At 44.1% G+C, this 24,289-nt stretch overlaps 1 protein-coding gene across 3 annotated transcripts in view; it reads left to right on the plus strand.

The window, feature by feature from the left end:
• Positions 1-24,289, plus strand: part of LOC140210402 (microtubule-associated tyrosine carboxypeptidase 1-like) — a 94,528-nt gene that overhangs the window by 43,970 nt on the left and 26,269 nt on the right. For all 3 annotated transcript variants that reach the window (XM_072279331.1, XM_072279333.1, XM_072279332.1), the window contains one exon: positions 5,196-5,339. In XM_072279331.1, coding sequence (XP_072135432.1) covers positions 5,196-5,339 — 144 coding nt within the window. The remainder of the gene's footprint in view (positions 1-5,195; positions 5,340-24,289) is intronic.

Consider the following 24,289-nt stretch of genomic DNA (forward strand, 5'->3'; position numbering starts at 1 on the left):
GTCAGACCTCACTTGGAGTACTGTGCTCAGTTCTAGTTGCCTCACTACAGGAAGGATGTGGAAACCCTAGAAAGGGTGTGAAGGAGATTTACAAGGATGTTGCCTGGATTGGGGAGCATGCCTTATGAGAATAGGCCGAGTACACTCAACCTATTTTCCTTGGAGCGGTGGAGGATGAGAGGTGACCTGATAGAGGTGTATAAGATGACGAGAAGCATTGATCATGTGGATAGTCAGAGGCCTTTTCCCAGGGCTGAAATGGCTAACACGAGAGGGCACATTTTTAAGGTGCTTGGAAGTTGGTATAGAGCAGATGTCCTGGGTAAGTTTTTTATGCAGAGAGTGGCAAGTGTGTGGAATGAGCTGCTGACAATAGTGGTGGAGGCAGATGCGATAGGGACTTTTAAGAGACTCCTGGATAGGTACATGGAGCTTAGAAAAATAGAGGGCCATGGGTAACCCTAGGTAATTTCTAAAGTAAGGACATGTTCGGCACAACTTTGTGGGCCAAAGGGCCTGTATTGTGCTGTAGGTTTGCTATGTTTCTAGAAGCTTAGAATCAGAAACGGGTTTATTATCACTGATATAATATGTCATGAAATTTGCTGTTTTTCAGCAGCAGTACAGTGCAAAACACGGACATTTCTATAAGTTACAAAAGAAATTAGTAGTGCAAAAGACAAATAACTGTTTATCTTGTTGAATATTAGAGTTATATAGCATGGAAGCAGACCTGTCAGCCTATCTCATCCATGTGTAACAAGATACCTGACTGAGCTAGTCCATTTTGCCTGTGTTGGCCCGTATCTCTCTAACTTTTTCCTATCCAGGTAGACAAAGACTGTGGTCATTATGGTACAGCTTTGTTGTCACGTTTGTTTTCAGTCCAAAAACAGGAAAGGCAGTAGGTAGAGGTGTACAAATTTTTCCATGTCTCAGTTTGCAGAGCTGGGCTGTGAAGTGGCAGATGAAGTTCAACCCGGAGAAATGCAAAATGGTTCACTTTGGAAAGTCAAGTTTGAAGAAGAATATAGGTTTAATAGGAGGAGACTTAGCAGTGTGGAGGAACAAAAGGATTTTGGGGGTCCACAAACATAGAACCACCAAAGCATGTTGATAGGATTGTGGAGAAGGTCCTCATTAGTTGGGGATTGAGTTTAAGAGCTGTGAGTTAATGTTGCAGCTTCATAAAACCCTGGTGAGACTACATTTGTAATATTGTGATCAGCTCTGTTTGCTTCATTATAGGAATGATGTGAAAATTTTAGAGATGGTATGGAAGAGGTTTACTAGGATGCTGCCTGGGTTAGAAGTCATATCATAGTTTGAGTAAGATAAGGCTTTTCTCTTTGGAGCAAAGGAGGATGGGAGATGACTTGTTAGAGGTGTACAAGATGGTAAGAGGCACAATGTTGCATCATTTTCTATTATTTTCTTGCTTATTTCATTAAGTTGCCCTTTCACCCAATAAATTCCAGAGTGCACAAACAACAACTAATTTCAAACGTAAATCTTTGACTTGATCCATTGTTTCCTCTCTCTGCACAAAAACAAAGGAAGAACTTGCATTTATGAGGCACTGTCCATAGCATTAGAGTACCTGAAAAGACCATGGAATTTGTGCAGTAATACTTGTACTTGGGATAACGTGACAGCCGATTTGTTGCGATTATAATCAAAAATCTATTTTTGTGATATTGACTGAGGGAGAATGTGTGTCAGAATACTGGAGTAATGCTGTGAACACATCTCATCTTTCTCCTTGGAAAACAACTGGAGGGCATAAGGTTTAAGGTGAGAGGTCAAAGATTTAAAAGGAACTGAAATGGACCTGACGGACAACTCCTTTGTGCAGAACATTGTGCGCATATAAAATAAATTGGCAGAGGAAGCGGTTGAGGTCGGTACCATAACAATGTCTGGAATAAGTACATGAATAGGAAGGGTTTAGAGCAGGGATTTCCAACCGGGGTCCATGGACCTCTCGGTTAATGATCCATGCTATAAAATAGTTGAAACCCCTGGTTTAGAGGGCAAATGGGACCAATGGTGGGCACAATGGTTGGCATGGATGAGTTGGGCTGAAGAGCATGTTTTCTTGTTCTATTACTCTATCGCTATAATATTCCTGCTCTTTTCACATTGCTATTTTGAATCACCATAATCAATAGGATTTATAAAGGAGTGAAATCATTGTGACACTGGCTGTGATGCTGAGCTCTGCAGACCAGGGAATCTGGGGCCCTTGGAGTCATTGAGTCATAAAGCACTACAGCACAGAAACAGGCCCTTCAGCCTGTCTAGGTTGTGCCAAACTATTATTCTGCCTAGTCCCATCATCTGCATCTGGATGATAGCCCTCAATACCCCACCCATTGATGTATTTAACCAAATTTCCTTTAATATTTTAATCAAACCGGAATCCACCACTTCCACTGACAGTTCGTTCCACATTCTCACCACCCTCTGAGTGAAGAAGCTGCTCCTCATGTTCTCCTTCGATATTTCACTTTTCACTCTCAACCTATGACCTCCAGTTCTAGTCTCACCCAATCTCAGATGGAGATACAGATAATATCAATTTGTGCTGAGTGGAGAATGTGAGTAAAGCCTTGTTCCCCTCAAATAATGAAGAACTGAGAGTAGGTGAGTCATTGATTTAAGATCTACCCCATTAAGTTGAGCCAATCAATATTACAGCCCTGCCACAGCACTGCAAAGGAGTTAATAGATTGATTGTTGCACAATCCTTGAAATGATGAGTGAACCTCAGCCCAAACTCTCTGTAATGTTTGCAGATGCATATTTTGCCCATAGATTCATCGAGAGATACTACATTGAAACAGGTCCTTTGGCCCATTGAGTCTAATCTGACCTTCAACCACCATTTGCAATAATGTCATTATTTATACCCCCTATATTCTCATTAACTTCTCCAGATTCTGTCATTCACTGACACAATTAACCTGTCACCCCCCACGTCTTTGAGATATGGGAGGAAAATGGAGCACTCAGAGGAAACCCACATGGTCACAGGGAGAACATGCAAACCCCACATAAGCAGTACCCAAGGCTAGGATTAAACTCAGGTTTCTGGTACATTGAGGTAGGGCTCTACCCGCTGCATCACTGTGCTGTCTGGTAATGATCAGTTAGCTGAAGTCAGGAAGAATGAGCATGGCTCATTCTGTTTGGTAAATTGGTTTATTACTGTCACCTGTGTTGAGGTATTGTGTAAAACTTTGTTTGGCATACCATCTATACAGATCATTTCACCACATAAATACATTGAGGTAGTACAAGTTTTCTTCAGCTCTCTATTGTTTGAGGGCACCAAGACCTTACTCACATTCTTCACTGAGCACAAGTTGATGTTATCTGCAACACAAGAGATTCTGCAGATGCTGGGAATCCAGACTAGCAAGCACAAAATGCTGGAGGAACTCAGCAGGCAGTCATCATCTATGGAGAGGATTAAACAGTCAAGGCTGAGATCTTTTATCAGGACTGGAAAGGAAGGGGGAAGAAGCCAGAATAAGAAGCTGGGGGGAGGGGAAGGAGTACAAGCTGGCAGCTGATAGGTGAAGCCAAGTGAGGGGAAAGGTGGTAGGTGGGGTAGTGGAATGATGTGAAGCTGGGAGATGATAGATGGACAAGGTAAAGGGTTAATGAAGAAGAAATCTAATAAGAGAGGACCATGGAAGAAAAGGAAGGAGGAGGGGCACCAAAGGGAGGTGATGAGCAGGTGAGGAGAAGGGAAGGGGTAAGAGGGGAGCCAGAATGAGGAATGGGAAAACAGGAAAAGGAGAGGGGAGAGAAATTATTAGAAGTTAGAGAAATCTATCTTCACGCTGGCAGATTGGAGGCTACCCAGATGGCATATGATGTGTTGCTCCTCCAATCTCATTATGAGGCCATGGACCAACATGTCAGAATGGGTATGGGAAATAAAGGTTCTTGCGCTCTTAGGGAGACATATGTTATCTGCCTCTCCAAGGGCCCAATGCCTTCATGACTGCAGATCTCCACAACACAGCCAATGTTGTACTGATTCATTGAGGTGGTGAGGGATAAGGGAAGTATTTCACTTCTTAATAGATCCCCATTGTCAGAAAAACTCAAGCATGCAAGGATTCTCCACAATTCTCCACAAATTCACAATTCATACAAGAACAGAAAAGGAAAAAAGAAGGCGTATGGTGTATTGGCCTTCATCAATCATGGAATTGAGTTTAGGAGCCGAGAGGTAATGTTGCATCTATATAGGACCCTGGTCAGACCCCACTTGGAGCACTGTGCTCAGTTCTGGTCACCTCGCTACAGGAAGGATGTGGAAGCCATAGAAAGGGTGCAGAGGAAATCTGCAAGGATGTTGTCTGGATTGGGGAGCATGCCTTATGAGAATAGGTTGAGTGAACTCGGCCTTTTCTCCTTGGAGAGACAGAGGATGAGAGGTGACCTGATAGAGGTGTATAAGATAGAGGCATTGATCGTGTGGACAGTCAGAGGCTTTTTCCCAGAACTGAAATGGTTGCCACAGGAGGGCACAGGTTTAAGGTGCTGGCAGTAGGTACAGAGAGATGTCAGGGGTAAATTTTTTACTCAGAGAGTGGTGAGTGCGTGGAATGGGCTGCCGGCAATGGTGGTGGAGGCGGATACGATAGGGTCTTTTCAGAGACTTTTGGATAGTTACATGGAGCATAGAAAAATAGAGGGCTTTAGGTAAGCCTAGTAATTTCTAAGTTAGGGACATGTTCGGCACAACTTTGTGGGATGAAGGGCCTGCAGTAGGTTTTCTATGTTTCTATGAACCAAAAACAAAGGAACATGTACCTAATAACTGAGGGAATGCATTTAAGATGAGGAGGATGATGGTTAAGTTTAATTAAAGGAGAGGTGCAGAACAAGCTGTTTTTTACACAGGGAGTGATGGGTACCTGGAATGTGCCGCCAAGAATGGCAGTGGAGGCAAATATGATACGAAGTTCAAGAGGCTCTTAGACACATGAATGTGCAGAGAATGGATGGATGGATATGGACATTGTGTAGGCAGAAGAGATTAGTTTAGTGAGCCGTTTAGTTACCAGTTTAGTTAGTCTGACACAACATTTTGGGCCACTCCCTGTGCTTTACGGCAAGTTCCAGAATTGAACACCGGAGGATAATCGTCGTTCTTTTCTCTCAATCTCTTCCAGGCTGTACGAATCATGCAGAGTGTGGTCAAGATGTATGGCAGCTATGAGAATTTTGAAGAGGCTACAGGGGGTGCTATGCTATCAAAGAGCAAAATATGGACCTGCATCAGGAGCTACATGCGTAAGGAAGGTTGCTCTGGAGAGGTGAGAAGGATAACATGCCATGTGTCCAAAAGCCTTGTTCTGTGCAAGTGCAAATGTTTAACTTCCTCCCTTTATTCTGAGGGTAGAGATGAATTTGACTGGGCCTACATGATGCTGTCATGGAAACATGTAAGATTCTTAATAGGCTTGACAGGATAGACATTTGTGGCTTAGCATTCTGTTTTCTGGTGTTTTCTGTTGTTCTGCTGAACATGTGTGCAACCATGTTGTTGCCGGAATGTGTGCCAACACTAGTGGGCTGCCCCCAGCACATCCTTGGGTGTGTTGGTTGTTAACGCAAATTTCACTGTATGTTTCCATGTACACGTGATAAATAAATCTGAATCTGAATGTGTTTTCTTCCATGGCTGGGGTGTTTAGGTCAAAGGATCACAGTTACAGAACGAATGTTAGGTCACTCTGAACTGAGAATTCTCATCTCTGTTACTCACTACCATCCTGACTTAAACACAAACCCCCATTCCATCGCTGGGTCAATGTCTTGAAAGTCCCCACCAAACAGTTGTTCCCTCAACAAATGGACTCCAGTGGTTTAGGAAGGCACCTGCTTCTTGAACCTGACTTGAGGGTAACTGGAGATGGGCAAAAGGCATTGGCCATTCCAGAGGCACACTGTACCCAAGCATGAAACAAGAGATGAGAGATTTATATGGGACAGCAAGGGCAGCTTCTTCAGGCATAGGATGATGCATATTTTGAATGAAGTAGTTGTTGATGTGGGCACATTAGCAATGTCTCCAAGTGATCTAGGTAAGTACATAGATAGGAGAGGGTTAGGCAAAATGCAGGGTGAAGGACTAGCTTTCGAGCAACACTCATCATAGATGAGTTGGGACGAAGGGCCTGTTTCCATGCTGTAAGTCTCCATAATTTTGTAAAAGTCAGTGAGGAAGACAACTTGGTGACGATCAAGAATCGAATTCATTGCAGGTCAGTCGCCAGTGGAGTTTGACAAAAGGAACAGGACAGGATCTCATGTCTGCTCCAACTAGTATCCTAGTTTTGGAGTGGTTGGGGGATGTGCAGTGTCATAAATGAGGAAAAAGGGGTGGTTTCAGTGTCATGGAGTCATCCAGAAGCAGTCCCTTGCTTCCCTTGTGCTACTTAGATGAGTTAACTCTCAGTCTCTCTGTCCTTCATCTTTCAACCCATGGTTGACTACTGTTGCGCATTCCTGGGTTGCTGCTAGTAATTTTGGACCCTGGTTCACCCAATACGGTCTACCAGGTCACACCCCTTTCAAGTCCATGTAAACTCCCACCTGCTGTATTCCTTCCAAGTTCTCTGTAACTTCACACTGATGTCATACTTTCAAGTGCATTTGAGCTTGACCCTTTCAGATCCACAGTAGCTTTACCAGTTCCGCTTCTGCCTACTGCTTTCTGCCTCTGTGCCTTATGTGATTCATTCTGTCTTTTCAGCCTACCTATTCTTCCTCCTACCCTACTTCTCTTCCCAGTTTGCAGACCATTTCCAATCTGCCTGCTCTCCATACTTCAACTTACGGCTGATAACTTTTGCATATTCCTTAGTTAGTTGTCCCGTCACTCTGCTCTGCTGCTTCTGGTTCACCCTACACAGTCTGCTAGACCATAACACTTTCAGGTCTGCTTAAGCTCCACCAGTGGGCTTTGGGGGACATCCTAAGGTCACGAAAGTGTCTATTCCTATGCTTCTTCAAATTCCCTCACTTTCTGAATTTCATCACTTCATTTTGTTTTTTGTCTTGCCCTGTTCTCTTCTTCAGTCAAGTTTCTCTCTCTCCTTTTCTATTTTTCTTTTCCTCTCATTCTCTCTTCATTTCCTCTTCTTTTTCCTCCTCTCTCCCATTTCTCTCCTACTCTTCCTCATTGCCCTGACTTCAATATCTTCTTTTGTCAATCTTTTCTGAGTTTCTCAATTTCTTTCCCCACTCCCTTTATTTGTCACTCCCCCCCCCCCCCCATTGTGGTGCTTTGCAATGCACTTTCACTGGGCGAAGTCACTGACCTGATTCTAGCAGTTCCGGGTGAAGCAGTCGTGAGGCTTGACGACGGCCTTTGCTACAAATTGCACTCTGTTATTGTTAAGCCATTGAGGCACGAGGGAGTATAACAGATGCCACTGGATTGTCTGGCTTCATGAGTAAACACTGATCTACACTGCAGCTGCTGTTTCTGTGATAAATGTGGAAAGCTGATGAGAAGCCAAAGCCCTGAGTTGTCTGTCACCGTGATTAAGACAAAACCTGCCAGCTACTCTTTACCTCTTCAAAAATCAATCAGTATGAATCTTTTGCAGCTAGGTGTATACCCAATGTGAAGAAGAGCTTTGCCTCCAAAGGGACAATGTGGCCTCACTACCTGCTATATCAATGTTCTCTGGGATCTCACCAGCTTAGTACCAGCACCTTGTAGTGAAGGTCATTGAAGTTCCCCCAGCCAGACTGTACTCAATACCCTTACTACTACAATACAATAGTCAAAGAGAATTGGAAGAGCAAATCTGCAGAGAGATAGCAGGCAACTGCAGGAAACATAAAGTTGTGGTGGTAGGGGATTTTAATTTTCCATATATTGATTGGGTCTCCCATACTGTTAGGGGTCTAGATGGTTTAGAGTTTGTAAAATGTGTTCAGGAAAGTTTTCTAAATCAATATATAGAGGGACCAACTAGAGGGGATGCAATATTGGATCTCCTGTTAGGAAATGAGTTAGGACAAGTGACAGAAGTCTGTGAAGGGGAGCACTTTGGTTCCAGTGATCATAACACCATTAGTTTCAACTTGATCATGGACAAGGATAGATCTGGTCCTAGGGTTGAGGTTCTTAACTGGAAGAAGGCCAAATTTGAAGAAATGAGAAAGGATCTAAAAAGCGTGGATTGGGGACAGGTTGTTCTCTGGCATGGATGTGATCGGTAGGTGGGAAGCCTTCAAAGCAGAAATTTTGAGAGTACAGAATTTGTATGTTCCTGTCAGGATTAAAGGCAAGGTGAATAGGAATAAGGAACCTTGGTTCTCAAGGGATATTGCAACTCTGATAAAGAAGAAGAGTGAGTTGTATGACGTGTATAGGAAGCAGGGAGTAAATAAGGTGCTTGAGGAGTATAAGAAGTGCAAGAAAATACTTAAGAAAGAAATCAGGAGGGCTGAAAGAAGACATGAGGTTGCCTTGGCAGTCAAAGTGAAGTATAATCCAAAGAGCTTTTACAGGTATATTAAGAGCAAAAGGATTGTAAGGGATAAAATTGGTTCTCTTGAAGATCAGAGTGGTCGGCTATGTGCGGAACCAAAGGAAATGGGGGAGATCTTAAATAGGTTTTTTGCGTCTGTGTTTACTAAGGAAACTGGCATGAGGTCTATGGAATTAAGGGAAACAAGTAGTGAGATCATGGAAACTGTACAGATCGAAAAGGAGGAGGTCCTTGCTGTCTTGAGGAAAATTAAAGTGGATAAATCCCCGGGACCTGACAGGGTGTTCCCTCGGACCTTGAAGGAGACTAGTGTTGAAATTGCAGGGGCCCTGGCTGAAATAATTAAAATGTGGTTGTCTACAGGTGAGGTGCCGGAGGATTGGAGAGTGGCTCATGTTGTTCCATTGTTTAAAAAAGGATCGAAAAGTAATCCGGGAAATTATAGGCCAGTAAGTTTAACGTCGGTAGTAGGTAAGTTATTGGAGGGAGTACTAAGAGACAGAATCTACAAGCATTTGGATAAACTGAGACTTATTAGGGAGAGTCAACATGGCTTTGTACGTGGTAGGTCATGTTTGACCAATCTATTGGAGTTTTTCGAGGACGTTACCAGGAAAGTGGATGAAGGGAAGGCAGTGGATATTGTCTACATGGACTTCGGTAAGGCCTTTGACAAGGTCCCGCATGGGAGGTTAGTTAGGAAAATTCAGTCGCTAGGTATACATAGAGAGGTGGTAAATTGGATTAGACATTGGCTTGATGGAAGAAGCCAGAGAGTGGTGGTAGAGAATTGCTTCTCTGAGTGGAGGCCTGTGACTAGTGGTGTGCCACAGGGATCAGTGCTGGGTCCATTGTTATTTGTCATCGTTATCAATGATCTGGATGATAATGTGGTAAATTGGATCAGCAAGTTTGCTGATGATACGAAGATTGGAGGTGTAGTAGACAGTGAGGAAGGTTTTCAGAGCCTGCAGAGGGACTTGGACCAGCTGGAAAACTGGGCTAAAAAATGGCAGATGGAGTTTAATACTGACAAGTGTGAGGTATTGCACGTTGGAAGGACAAACCAAGGTAGAACATACAGGGTTAATGGTAAGGCACTGAGGAGTGCAGTGGAACAGAGGGATCTGGGAATACAGATACAAAATTCCCTAAAAGTGGCGTCACAGGTAGATAGGATCGTAAAGAGAGCTTTTGGTACATTGGCCTTTATTAATCAAAGTATTGAGTATAAGAGCTGGAATGTTATGATGAGGTTGTATAAGGCATTGGTGAGGCCGAATCTGGAGTATTGTGTTCAGTTTTGGTCACCAAATTACAGGAAGGATATAAATAAGGTTGAAAGAGTGCAGAGAAGGTTTACAAGGATGTTGCCGGGACTTGAGAAACTCAGTTACAGAGAAAGGTTGAATAGGTTGGGACTTTATTCCCTGGAGCGTAGAAGAATGAGGGGAGATTTGATAGAGGTATATAAAATTATGATGGGTATAGATAGAGTGAATGCAAGCAGGCTTTTTCCACTGAGGCAAGGGGAGAAAAAAACCAGAGGACATGGGTTTAAGGTGACGGGGGAGGAGTTTAAAGGGAACATTAAGGGGGGCTTCTTCACACAAAGAGTGGTGGGAGTATGGAATGAGCTGCCAGACGAGGTGGTAAATGCGGGTTCTTTTTTAACATTTGAGAATAAGTTGGACAGATACATGGATGGGAGGTGTATGGAGGGATATGGTCCGTGTGCAGGTCAGTGGGACTAGGCAGAAAATGGTTCGGCACAGCCAAGAAGGGCCAAAAGGCCTGTTTCTATGCTGTAGTTTCTATGGTTTCTATGGTTTCTACTGGCAGCATTTCCTCCAGATGGTGTTCCACATGGGGGAGTACTGATACGGGAGCTGAGAGAGGGCAGTAGGTAGTGATCAGAAAAAGGAACTGTCCCAAGTTGAAACTGATACTATGAAACTTCTTGGGTGGGGTGGGGTCATACTTCAGTGCTTAGGACCCCTTGCTGCATATCAGTCCCTGTGCTCAGTTTGTCCTATTGGTCAGACAAGGATTGTACTAATGGACAACACACAAAATGCTCAGGAACTCAGCAGGTCAGATAGCATCAATGGAGGAGAATAAAAATAGTTGACATTCCAGGCAGAGACCCTTCATCAGGACTCAGTCCTAAATGTCAGCTAATTATTATATATACTGCCTGTGCTGCAGTATTTTGTTCCTAAGCAATTTGTGTGCAGTTCCAACAACTGCAGAATCACTTGTATTTGTGATGATGGAACCCTGACACGTTGTCTGGAGGCACAATCGATTAGATCAGGAATGGAGGAGTGAGGAGAGATGAGAATGGGAGTGTTGAGAAGGGATGAGAGTGGGAGAGATGGTGAGTTAGGATCATGGTGGGGAGGGATGAGGGTGGGAGTGGTGGTGGGGTGGGATGAGGGTGGGAGTGGTGGTGGGGAGGGATAAGGGTGGAAGTGTGGGCGAGGGATGAGGGTGAAAGTGGTCTGCAGGGGATAGAATGGGAGGGGTGAGTAGAGAATGAAGTAGGAAGGAGTCAGGAAAATGGGTGTGGGGAGGGAGTGAAGCTAGGAGGGGTGGGGAGAGATGAAGATGGAGGAGAAAGGAGGGATGCGGATGGTGGGAATGGTGTTGAATGAGATGGGAGGAGTGATGAGAGGGTGCGAATGTAGGTGAAGGAATTGAAAGCGATGGGGATGAGGTGTGAGGATAGGAATGGGGAAGAATGGGGGTTGAGGATTGAGGAGAAGGTGAGAGTGGCAAGGGTGGGGAGGGGTGAGGATGGGAGGGGTGAGAGGGAGGTGAATTGGGAGTTCAGGTGGAGAGGATATAGAGGTAGGGAGAGATGAAGAATGAGGAGGGATGGGGGCAGAGGAGTGAGGAAAGGATGAAAGGAGGTAAGTTACTCAGACTGTGGAGAAATGAAACAGCCTGTGAGTGTGGGCAGTGAAGGAAGTGGAGTTCATCAAATGCCCCATTGTCTGCATTGTGTCTTCGTGTATGCCACAGGGTAAGGAATGATCTGAACTGATACTGTTCTTTTCTCAAACTCTTGGCATTCCATGGTGATATCTCTTTCAATAGAAGCCACTGTTGTGACTGGGAATTTTGCAGCCTACAGAGAGCACATTACATTCTGAATCGGATTCAGGTTTACTATCACTGACTTACTGTATATCATGAAATTTGCTGTTTTGTGGCAACAGTGGTGGAAGATGTAAAATTGCTACAAGTTTCAAAAACATAGTGCATAAGAGGAGTATGAGATTATGTTCATGTGTTCATAGTTCATGGTTGATTCAGAAATATGATGGTGGATGGGAAGTGTCTGGAAATGTGGAGGAGACTTGACGCAAAAGCAGAGCTTCAGAGGCATTTCAGCAGAAGCCAATAGCTTTAATACTAGACAGCAAAAGAACAAGCCATGTTGGTCCACAAACAAAGAGAAAACAAACTATCACAGCAGACAACTAATTGAGGCTGTCTGATATGTATGAGTGAACAAGGATCGTGGATGAGAACTGGCGATTTGGCTGTCGTTCATAATGAAATGATGATAGAGATTGGGGAAGCCCAAACAGTGCTGTAGCTATTTGAGGGAGTGCGGTCAGGGCCATTCAATAAAAGCACATATTTTCACTGCATCCGTGTTTATGCCTTGGGATGAAAGGATGTAACCCAGGAAGGAAATGATTGGAGTGTGGAACTGGCATTTTTCTAACTTGTAGTACGTTTGTACATCTGGTTTTCAAGGAGACACTGAAGAACTGAACAGAAGTGACAGATGTAGTTTTGGGGGTCCATGGTGAGGAAGAGGATATTGTTGAGGTAGACAAACACATACCTGTGTTGCATGTCTCAGAATATCTTGTTGATGAAGGCTTGGAAAATGGCTGGACTTCTGGAAAGTCTGAAAGACATCACCAGGTATTCATAGTAGTCAGTGGGTACGATGAATGCCGTCTTCCACTCATACCCCTGGCAGATGCAGATCAGGTTGTACACGCACCATAGATCCAGTTTGATGAGGATCTGGGCACCGTGGAGTGTTTCAAGGGGAGAGGGCAGTGGCTCTTAATGGTGTTTTTGTTGAGTCCATGGGAGTCAGTACAGGAATGAAAACCCCTAATCTTTTTTTTGATGATGAAGAATCCTGCACCAGCTGGGGATCAGGGTGGTTGAATGAAGCCATACTATAGTGCTTTGGCAATGTATCATTCATGGCTTGAGTCTTAAGAGGGGAGAGGGAGAGCTGATGACCTCAGGGAGGGATGCTGCCTGGGAGGAGGTCGATCACACAGATGTTGGTCTGTGAGGCAGGGTGCTGGCTTCCCTTTTCACTGAAGGTGATGGCTAAGCTGTGGTATTCCTGTGGGAGTTTGATGAGGTCAAGAGTTTCCTCTGTCTCCTCAGATTTACTGGGTGAAGTCAGATGAGTTTGCAGGCAGGTGGGTCCCCAACTCAGCAGTGAGCTAGATGACCAGACAAAGTGAGGGTCATGAGTGGGGAACCAGGGGTAATCCAATATGAGAGGGATGTTGGGTGAGTCAATTAGGAGGAATTGGATGTACTTGCAGTGCTCCCAGATGCTCATGTGCACAAACCGTGTGCACATTCTGACCATACCAGACCCCCCGGCATGTCCGTCAATGGCTGTGATGCAGAGGTGGTGAGGGATAGGCTCAGTAGAGAGTCCAAGCTGCACACACACAGTCCAGTCCAGAAAGTTGCCTGCTGTGCCAGAATCCACCACAGCTTCCTGTGCGTGTAAAGCCATCGGGGTGTGAAGGAGGACAGAGAGAGTGAGTTCTGGAAGAGAGGCTGGGGGGAGCTTGCCAGGTAGAAGGCTCCTTGTCTCTACCTGGTGGTGTTGTTTTCCTGGTCACAGTGGGAATTTGATGTGTGGGTGATTGTGGCTCAGCAGTAACTGCACACCTTGTTTCTCCACCTTTACTCACACTCTCGGAGGGGAGTAGATGTTAAGAGAGCTCTCTCTCTAATTGCCTAGCTTCTGGAGGCATCGATGATGGGTTCTGTAGCCTGAAATAGTTCTGGGAATGGAAGTGGGATTCTGGCTGATGATCTGGAGGATCATTTCATAAGATGCTTGCCTATTCAGAGGGCCAGAGTGTTCAGGCTTTTGAGGTTGGTGGGCAGCTCCCGGGTAGACAGCTTGACTTTCAAGCGCTGTGAGAGACTGTGATGGTAATGGGCCAGCAGTACTTCTGCATTCCAGCCGTACTCCACTATGAGAGTCCTGGATTTTACAGTGAAATCCAGCACCAGTCGGTAGCCTGGACACAAGGGAAATATCAGATCTGCTGCTTCCCTTTCACTTCCACACGATCAAAAACCCGACACATCTCAGAGGAAAAATCTTCACATTTATTGCAAATGGTAGCTGTATTGTCCCAGTTAATGGTGGCCCAGTTCAGAGCTCACCCAATCAAGAGAGAAATGAAAAGACAACTTTGGCTTGGTCGATGGATAGAGTGGGACAGGAAGCTGCAGTGTCAGATTGGGGATCTGTCAAAGCGTTTGGACACTCAGATCCAAGGCTTGGAGGGAGGGGTTGACTGACATGGGGTTGTGTATTGAGACAGGGAGTTGTTTGAGAGTGTTGAACAAATGGATAATGGGTTCCTACTGTTTCAGGATTGGTGTGCTCCTGTCAAGAGTCGACCTCCTTCAGGCAAACCTACTCTGCTGGGTCAATCATTGGCTCACTCATCCTGGCAGGAAATGTAGAGGAGATTTGACCCAAAAGCAGAGCTGCAGAGATGATTCAGCAGAAACTAATAACTTACATACTAGATAGCAAAATAACAGGCCATGAGGGACCAATAACCAAGAGACACAACAGACAACAGACAACTAGGAGCAACTGATTGAAGCTGTCTGGTTTGATGAGTGAATAAGGATTGTGGATGAGATTGGGGTTTAAATAGGCTGCAGGTGGTGATTTGGAAATGAATGGCAGGGGACTCCTGTTAGCTGCATGGAGACTACGAAGTACCTGCCTCTGCAGGCCTGACAGGAAAAAGCTGCTTCTAAAACATCGAGTGTGTGCCCTCAGGTTCCTGTATCTCCACCATGATTTCAGGAATGAGAAGATGGCATGTCCGGGATGGTGGGGGCACTTAATGAAGAATGTAACCTTCTTGAGGAGGTGCCTTTTGAAGATGCTTTTGATGATAGGGAGGTTTGTGCCTGCAATGGATCTGGCTGAGCCTACAATCCTCTGCAGCCTCTTTCAGTCCTGTGCATTAGAGTCTTCATACCATACAACCAGTCAGAATGCTCTCCACCCTAAGTCTGTAGAAATTTGCTAGTCTTAGCAATGTGATCATAACTGGATAGATGGCTTTAAACCTGCTTGTTGGTCAAAATTGAACTGAAGCAATGAAAAAGAAGTTTGCCTCAGCCACTCCCTCAATGAGGACAACAGCCAGTCTCTGTCTCAAACTTTTTTCCCCTAACAGGGTGAAGACTAGTCACTTGGACAAAGTACTGACAGTCTAAATGTGCACATGTAAATATATATGAACATAAGATAGTCCCATTGGACAAAGAAGGGAGAAAACCAGAAGAAAGTAAAGCCAAAATACCTCTGTTGAGAGGATCTGGTGGTAAATAATAAATAAACCGCATTGGCTAGTGTGACTTTAAGGCTGTGTGTAATTACAAGTCAGTAGTGATTGAATAGGATGTACCATATAACATATATAACCGTATAACAATTACAGCGCGGAAATAGGCCACCTCGGCCCTTCTAGTCCGTGCCGAACTCTTACTCTCACCTAGTTCCACCGACCTGCATTTAGCCCATAACCCTCCATTCCTTTCCTGTCCATATATCTGTCCAATTTAACTTTAAATGACAACATTGAACCTGCCTCAACCACTCCTGCTGGAAGCTCATTCCACACAGCTACCACTCTCTGAGTAAAGAAGTTCCCCCTCATGTTACCCCTAAACTTTTGTCCTTTAACTGTCAACTCAGGTCGTCTTGTTTGAGTCTCCCCCACTCTCAATGGAAAAACCCTATCCACGTCAACTCTATCCATCCCCCTCATAATTTTAAATACCTCTCTCAAGTCCCCACTCAACCTTCTACGTTCCAAAGAATACGTTCCAACTTGTTCAACCTTTCTCTGTAACTTAGGTGATGAAACCCAGGTAACATTCTAGTAAGTCTTCTCTGTACTCTTTCTATTTTGTTGACATCTTTCCTATAATTCAGTGACCAAAACTGTACACAATACTCCAAGTTTGGCCTCACCAATGCCTTGTAGAATTTCAACATTACATCCCAACTCCTATACTCAATGCTCTGATTAATAAAGGCCAGGATACCAAAAGCTTTCTTCACCACCCTATCCAGATGAGATTCCACCTTCAGGGAACTATGCACCATTATTCCTAGATCCCTCTGTTCTACTGCATTCTTCAATGCCCTACCATTTATCATGTATGTCCTATTTTGATTAGTCCTACCAAAATGTAGCACCTCACATTTATCAGCATTAAACTCCATCTGCCATCTTTCAGCCCACTCTTCTAACTGACCTAAATCTCTCTGCAAACTTTGAAAACCTACTTCATTATCCACAACTCCACCTATCTTTGTATCATCTGCATACTTACTCATCCAATTTATCACCCCATCGTCCAGATCATTAATGTATATGACAAACAACATTGGACCCAGTACAGATCCCTGAGGCACACCACTAGTCACCGGCCTCCAATCTGACAAACAGTTATCCACCACTACTCTCTGGCGTCTCCCATCCAGCCGCTGCTGAATCCATTTTACTACTTCAATATTAATACCTAATGATTGAACCTTCCTAACTAACATTCCGTGTGGAACCTTGTCAGAGGCCTTACTGAAGTCCATATAGATAACATCCACCGCTTTACCCTCGTCAACTTTCCTGGTAACCTCTTAGAAAATTCAATAAGATTTGACAAACATGACCTTCCACGCACAAATCCATGTTGACTGTTTCGAATCAGACCCTGTCTATCCAGATAATTATATATACCATCTCTAAGAATACTTTCCATCAATTTTCCCACCACTGATGTCAAACTCGCAGGCCAATAATTGCTAGGTTCACTCTTAGAACCCTTTTTAAACAATGGAACAACATGAGCAATACGCCAATCGTCCAGCACCATCCTCGTTTCTGACGATATTTGAAATATTTCTGTCAGAGCCCCTGCTATTTCCACACTAACTTCCCTCAAGGTCCCAGGGAATATCCTGTCAGGACCCGGAGACTTATCCACCTTTATATTCCTTAAAAGCGCCAGTACTTCATCTTCATTAATCATCATAGTTTCCATAACTTCCCTACCTGTTTCCCTTATCTTACAGAATTCAATATCCTTCTCCTTTGTGAATACCGAAGGAAAGAAATCATTCAGAGTTTCCCCCCATCTCTTTTGGGTCCACACATAGCTGTCCACTCTGATTCTCTAAGGGACCAATTTTATCCCTCACTATCCTTTTGCTATTAATATAACTGTAGAAACCCTTGGGATTTATTTTCACTTTACTTGCCAAAGCAACCTCATACCTTCTTTTAGCTTTTCTAATTTCTTTCTTAAGATTCTTTTTACATTCTTTATATTCCTTGAGCACCTCATTTACTCCTATATTTGTTGTAGATATCTCTCTTTTTTCGAACCAAATTTCCAATATCCCTTGAAAACCATGGCTCTCTCAAACTTTTAACCTTTCCTTTCAACCTAACAGGAACATAAAGATTCTGTACCCTCAAAATTTCACCTTTAAATGACCTCCATTTCTCTATTACATTCTTCCCATAAAACAAATTGTCCCAATCCACTCCTTCTAAATCCTTTCGCATCTCCTTAAAGTTAGCCTTTCTCCAATCAAAAATCTCAACCCTGCGTCCAGACCTATCCTTCTCCATGGTTATATTGAAAGTAATAGCATTGTGATCACTGGACTGTAAGTGCTCCCCAACACAAACCTCCGTCACCTGACCTATCTCATTCCCCAACAGGAGATCCAACACTGCCTCTTCTCTAGTTGGTACCTCTATGTATTGCTGCAAACAACTATCCTGCACACATTTTACAAACTCCAAACCATCCAGCCCTTTTACAGTATGGGCTTCCCAGTCTACGTGTGGAAAATTAAAATCTCCCACAATCACAACCTTGTGCTTACTACAAATATCTGCTGTCTTCTTACAAATTTGCTGCTCCAATTCTCGCTCCCCATTTGGTGGTCTATAATACACCTCCATAAGTGTTACTACACCTTTCCCATTCCTCAGTTCCACCCAAGTAGCCTCCCTAGATGAGCCCTCTAGCCTATCCTGCCAGAGCACTGCTGTAATATTTTCTCTGACAAGCAATGCAACACCTCCCTGTCTTGTCCCTCTGATTTTGTCACACCTGAAGCAATTAAATCCAGCAACATTTAATTGCCAATCACACCCCTCCTGTAACCATGTTTCACTAACAGCTACCACATCATACTTCCAGGTATCAATCCATGCTTTAAGCCCATCCACCTTTCTCCTAGCATTAAAATAAATGCATTTAAGAAATTTTACACCTTTTACTCTCTGTTTATCCCCAATGGTGCAAACAACTGTACTATCTTCTTTTTCTTCCTTCTCCCCTACATCTGTTCCTACACTCTGGTTCCCCTCCCCCCTTGTATCTAGTTTAAATCCACTGGAGCCTCTCTAGCAAACCTACCTGCAAGAATATTTGTCCCCCTCCAGTTCAGATGTAAACCGTCCTGCCGGAACAGGTCCCACCTTCCCTGGAAAACTGCCCAGTTATCTATAAATCTGAAGCCCTCCCTCCAGCACCATGTCTTCAGCCACGTGTTGATCTGCGCTATCTTACTATTTCTAAACCCGCCTGCACGTGGCACTGGTAGCAATCCTGAGATTGCTATCCTGGAGGTCCTATTCTTTAACTTGGCACCTAACTCCCTAAACTTACCTTTCAGGACCTCTTCACTCTTCCTACCCACGTCATTGGTGCCTACATGGACCATGACATCCGGCTGCTCACCCTCCCTCTTGAGAATACCGAGAACTCGATCCGAGATATCATGGACCTTGGCACCAGGGAGGCAACAATCCATCCAAGATTCTTGATCTCTTCCACAGAACCTCTTATCTGTCCCCCTAACTATCGAATCGCCTATCACTACTGCTCTCCTCTTTTCCCTCCTTCACTTCTGAGTTGAGGGTCCCATCTTGGTGTCAGAGATGCAACCACTGCAACTTGTTCCTGGTAAGTCATCCCCATCAACAGTATCCAAAACGATGTACTTATTATTGGTGGGAATGGCCACAGAGGTGCTCTGCTCATTCTGTCTATTCCCCTTCCCTCTCCTGACAGTCACGCAGCTACCTGTCTCCTGACCCTTAGGGGTGACTCTCTCCCTGTAACTCCTGTTTATTTCTGCCTCTGCCTCCCGAATGATCCGAAGTATATCCAGCTCCAGCTCCAGTTCCCTAACTCGGATTGTCAGGAGCTGCAGCTGGATGCACCTTTCGCAGGTGTAGTCATCAGGGGTGATGGTGCTCGCCTTGACTTCTCACATTCTGCAAACGGAGCACTCGACTGCGCTAACTGCTGCCTCCATTACCTACGCTTAAGGTAATTAGATTTATTAAAAGAATTTACCTGGCCTTACCTCACTTGGAGTGAAGCTCGTCCTCAGCCTCTGCTCGCTGAAGCCGCTTGAGCCAAAGCCTTCCTACTCTGTCTCCCTCTACTCCGCCGCCCGCTACAACGTCACCTGCTCCGTTAATCATCTCTCTTTTAAACACACTCCCGCTGCCTCACGGTCCGACTTACACAGGCTTGCGCAGTCGTGCCCCGTTCAACTGCCGAAGAAATGAACGACTTCCACACCCTACTCTCTTTTAAACACACTCCCACTGCCTCACCTAGGCTGGATGAGATCAGTTGCCGAAGACTAGACTCAGAGAGGTTGATCCCCATTAGCCGAAGCTCTGCTGCTCAATGCCAGCACTGCTGCAGATCCTCAGCCTGCTGCTCCAATTATAGTTCATACCAAAATCACCACTGATAGGAATGTGCTGTCACTGCATTGGCGATTCAGAAGTACTGGCTTGTACACAGCACACAGAGAAGGATCCCCTGTGAACACTTGCACACCATGATGAAACCTTGGCTCAGAAATGTTTGTTCCCTGCCAGAGGAACAATTACATCACCAACATAAATCACCTAAAGTGCAGAACTGAGCGATACTGCACATTTCTAAGGTAGTTAGTAGCACACATCGATATTGTGGTGGAAATTTTGTGCAACTTTGTATTGTTTTCGCAGCCTTCAATACACAAACTAATATCATGTTTAAAATCTGAGTCTCTAAGTCGCAAACTTTTATTTCATGGAAGCATCACACTTTACAAGCACTGAAGGCAGCACTGTCACTGTCATTTAACAAACTAACCCCCTTCTCTCCTGTGTTCAATGGCAATTTTCTCTGAATCAAACAGTGAGCAAATTAAAATTGCTGGAAATGCTGAGCCGGTCAGATAGTATCTGTGAAGAGAGAAGCAGAGTTAATATTTCATGTCAATAACACTTCTGACAACTTCTCTGACCTGCTCTCTGTCCTGATGAAGGGTTTTGGCACAAAACATTAGCTTGTTATTCTGCTCCGCAGATGCAGCCTGACCTGCTGTGTTCCTCCAGCATTTTTATTATGTTTTAATTCACAGATATAGAAACCCAAACTGACCCAGTCACCGCGGCAAATAGCATTTTGGAAATATTTCTGTTCAAAGCTTAGTGGCCAGAAATATCAGAGCTGTGTACATACATCAATTGATGCTTCTGGACACATCTCCAGTGATGTTCCTGGAATCATCGGGTGTTTTGGGTCTTTCAACATCATACAACCTCCTCCAGGTGACCCACCTGGGGCTGATCAGACCCCACCTTGTGTCCAGATGGCTAGCTACTTATGACTCCATGGCTCCCCTCTTTTGAGCCACAGCCATCTTGAGGCCCTCTCTGCCGCATCGGTGGTACTGCGGATGTGGTCCCTTGTTCACGCAGCAGGAAAAGGGTAAAAATCAGAAGACATCTGTCAGAAGAACATACTGTAGAGTGTAGAACAGTACAGCACAAGAAAAGGCCCTTCAGCCCACAATGCCCATGCTGAGCATGATGTCAAGCTAAATTAATCCATGTTGCCTGTACATGGCTAATATTCCTCATTCCCTCTCTGTGCCTGTCTAAATGCTTCTTAAATATTCCTGCTTTAGCTGCCTCCACCTTGTCCACTGGCAGCACGTTTCAGTCACCCACCACTTTGTAAAAAAACCTTGCCTTGTAAATCTTTAAACTTTCTCCTTTCACCCTAAAGCCACACCACTGGTCGTTGATATTTCCACCCTGGCTAACAGGCTCTCAATGTCTACCCTGTGCCACACATAATTTTATATACTTCTAACAGGGCACTCCTCCAACACTGAAGAGAAAATAATTCAAGTTTGTCCAAACTCTTCTTGTAGCTAATACTCTTTAATCCAGACAATATTTTGGAAACTTCTGAACCCTCTCCAAAGCCTACGTATCCTTCCTATAATGCAATGACCAGAATTGCATACAATATTTCAAATGTGGTCTAACTAAAGTAGCAACATGACTTCCTGGCTTTAATACCTGATGTCCTGGAAAATGAAGACAAGTATAGCCTATCTATATGTGTTACCATTTTCAAGGAGGTAGGGACTTGGACCTAAAGATTCCTCTGTGCCACTGAGGATTTAGAGGCAACAGACAATTATCTATCCATTCTGCACACTCTCACGTTTAGGAGGATGAGAGGTGATCACGTTGAAACCTACAAAATTCTTGGGTAGTGAGATCAAAGATGATAGTTCCTTTGGCTGGGGGTGTCAGGCATCAGGGATCTCAGTCTTACTGGGGCAGCCATTCACAATGAGAATGAGAAGTTTCTTCAGGAAACTTCATGAAACTACCTGTTTCTGCACTGTAGTAGTCTATGATTTTATGACTTCTTGCAGGAATAATGTCCACGATGATAGTCTCAATCATGTCTCACCCCTTGAGAGACCTCCAGTTGTAGGTGAGATGGGTACCTCAACTATTCCCGAGTCACCCTCACACAGAAGCCCAGCCCCCACATAGATAGGGGTTGCCCGTGGCGCCTTTTTGCTGACCAGTGTTCGCAGGAGAAAGGATGGATAACACCGTGGCTCAGCTGGTATGTTCACTGTACCACAGCTCTGGAGACCTATGTTTGATCCTGACCAGTTACTTTCCATGTGAAGTTTTCATGTTCTCCCTGTCATTGTGTGGGGTTTCTTCCAGGTGCTCTGGAAGTCCCAAAGATACGCTGTTTTAGGTTATGTTAGTTGGCTCCTAGTGAGGAGGTAAGTGGTAGAAACTGGGGGTAGTTAATGGCAATGTAGGAAGAATAAACTTGATGTAGTGCTATTAGCATGGATTCCATGGGCTGAATAGCTTGTCCCTGTGCTGTATGGCTCTGTGTCCCTGTAGGTTCACAATCTGGTCAGCTAGATGTCCTTCCAGAGTTAAGGCACGGAGTGTGGGTGGATTAGCGTTAGGCTTGTACGGAGCAGATAGATGAGATGGAGACTATTTTAAAGGACGCAGCAGAGAGAAACAGGAGCAAGTTAATGTTGATAGCTAGGGAATCAGAAAGTTTGAACCTAGCATATTTTGCAGAGACAGAAACTTATGAAAATGCACAGCTAAGGTTTTGAATGTTTAAAAAAACTGCAAGCTGCACAAGGAAAGATTTGTGTGGCAGCGCTTGGATGGCCTTGGTGTAAAGCTGACAGGCTGAGATACAGTGGATTCTGGTTAATTGGGCCATCAGTTAATCGGGGCAGCTGCTTGTTTAGGAGAACACTTTTAATGAACAAAAACTAATCAAGAAAATAGCTGGGATTCCCTTTGTTTATTTGGGACACTCTGCTACTTAAAAGGGGCAGGAGACTGTTCTTGAACAGTTTCTAACTAGTGTCAGTCACATGCATGTCGTCTGGCCATTAGACACTATATCATGCTTAGAGTGAACAGATTTTAAATAGCATCATTTGTGAGTGATTGTGTTCAAACAGCAGTGATTTTTGTTACTGATAGTTGGTGAATAATCAGAACTGTCTTGCTCACTGCGGTTTCAAGCATTCAGACTTGGAGAAGCTAGAAATGGCCGAGAGTGAAAATGAAATGATTTAACTAATTCAATAAGTTACGAACTGAGAAGAATTTGAAGGTGTGTCATCTTGTGTGTTACAATGAAATTGAAGATTAGGAGGATGCAATCATCAAAAGCATTCTTTGAAGGCAGTCCATTATCTGCACTAGGTGTCCGTGTGAATTTTGTTCATTTACAGTCAATCCAAAGAATGGCAGGGTATATTGCAGTGAAAACTATTAGGAGTTAATACACAGTTTATAGTACTGTAGTAGTTTTGGTAGTGTTCTATTTTGTTATGTATTTCATTTAGATACACGATTTGTTACTCAGTTGAACAGTAGTCTGTCTTTCTTATATTTTAACTATTTCCATGAAACTTCAGTGTACTTGTCCTGATATATCCCAGTTGACCAGAATCTACTGTATTTGCAATTCTTCCATGGTTGCATAAACCCAGGAGAAGCATTATTTTTAAATAGTGACACCGTATGATCAGCAACATCAGCAGAAACATGACTGGACCAACATGTTGGTCACAAGATTTCACCAGAGATGAATTCCCTTGGTGTAAGAGTTACTGAGAACTCTCTGGCTGAGTCCTACTGGTGATGTCCTGTCTGTGAGGCTCTCCCCATTGAAATAGTCCCTGGGCATTCTTTCAGATGGGCAAAAAGCCCAGTATGGATGTGGTGGGCTGAGAACCTGATTCTGTGCCCTCCGTCTCCACAACTCGGTAATCCTTCGATATTGCAATTGTACAAGATGTAGAAACATTGATTGCAATCACTGAAATCCTAGCCATAAAATCATCAACGGATAACTTAAAATAAAAGGAAAACTGCAGACTATGGAAATTCAAAATAAAATCTGAAAATGGTGGAAACACTCATCAGGTCTGATGAAAGATTTTTGATCTGTTTCCCTCTCCACAGAAGCAGCCTGGCCTGCTGCGTGTTTCCAGAAATGTCTGTATTTACTTCTGAAAGCTAATGCCTCTCTGAGTTGGAGCTGAGTGCTACTTGAGCCCAACCCAATGAATTCCTCCAGTGTCTTGTGCATTGCCTCATATCCCAGATCTCTTGTGCCTCCCTGAATGTCCCTTTTCTATTTGTTTCTGAGAAAGCTCTGTCAGAATGGGACCCCCCCACCATTCCGCCTGCAGTTTTCAACATTCGTCCCTCACAAACTCTCCTGTGTGATTTGAACACGCTTCACCAGTCAAACACAGTGAAATCCTTTACACTGATCCCGTACATTTTGCAATGGTTGGCTCTTCATATCAGTGAGGAAGTGTGTAGGTGGACATTAAGACCACCCTGAAGGAGTGCCCAAGTTAATATCATGACTGCATTTGAGGAGACACTTGGATGATAGGACCATATGGATGAAATGATCCAACGAAAGGACCATGCTGATCATCATTGTAACCAGCATAATTGATTAACCTGGAACTGTCAAACTCAACAGATGCTGAATAACCAAGCTTCTACTGTCAAATA

This window comes from Mobula birostris, chromosome 15 (genome assembly GCF_030028105.1).
Source record: "Mobula birostris isolate sMobBir1 chromosome 15, sMobBir1.hap1, whole genome shotgun sequence".
Classification (NCBI taxonomy): domain Eukaryota; kingdom Metazoa; phylum Chordata; class Chondrichthyes; order Myliobatiformes; family Myliobatidae; genus Mobula; species Mobula birostris.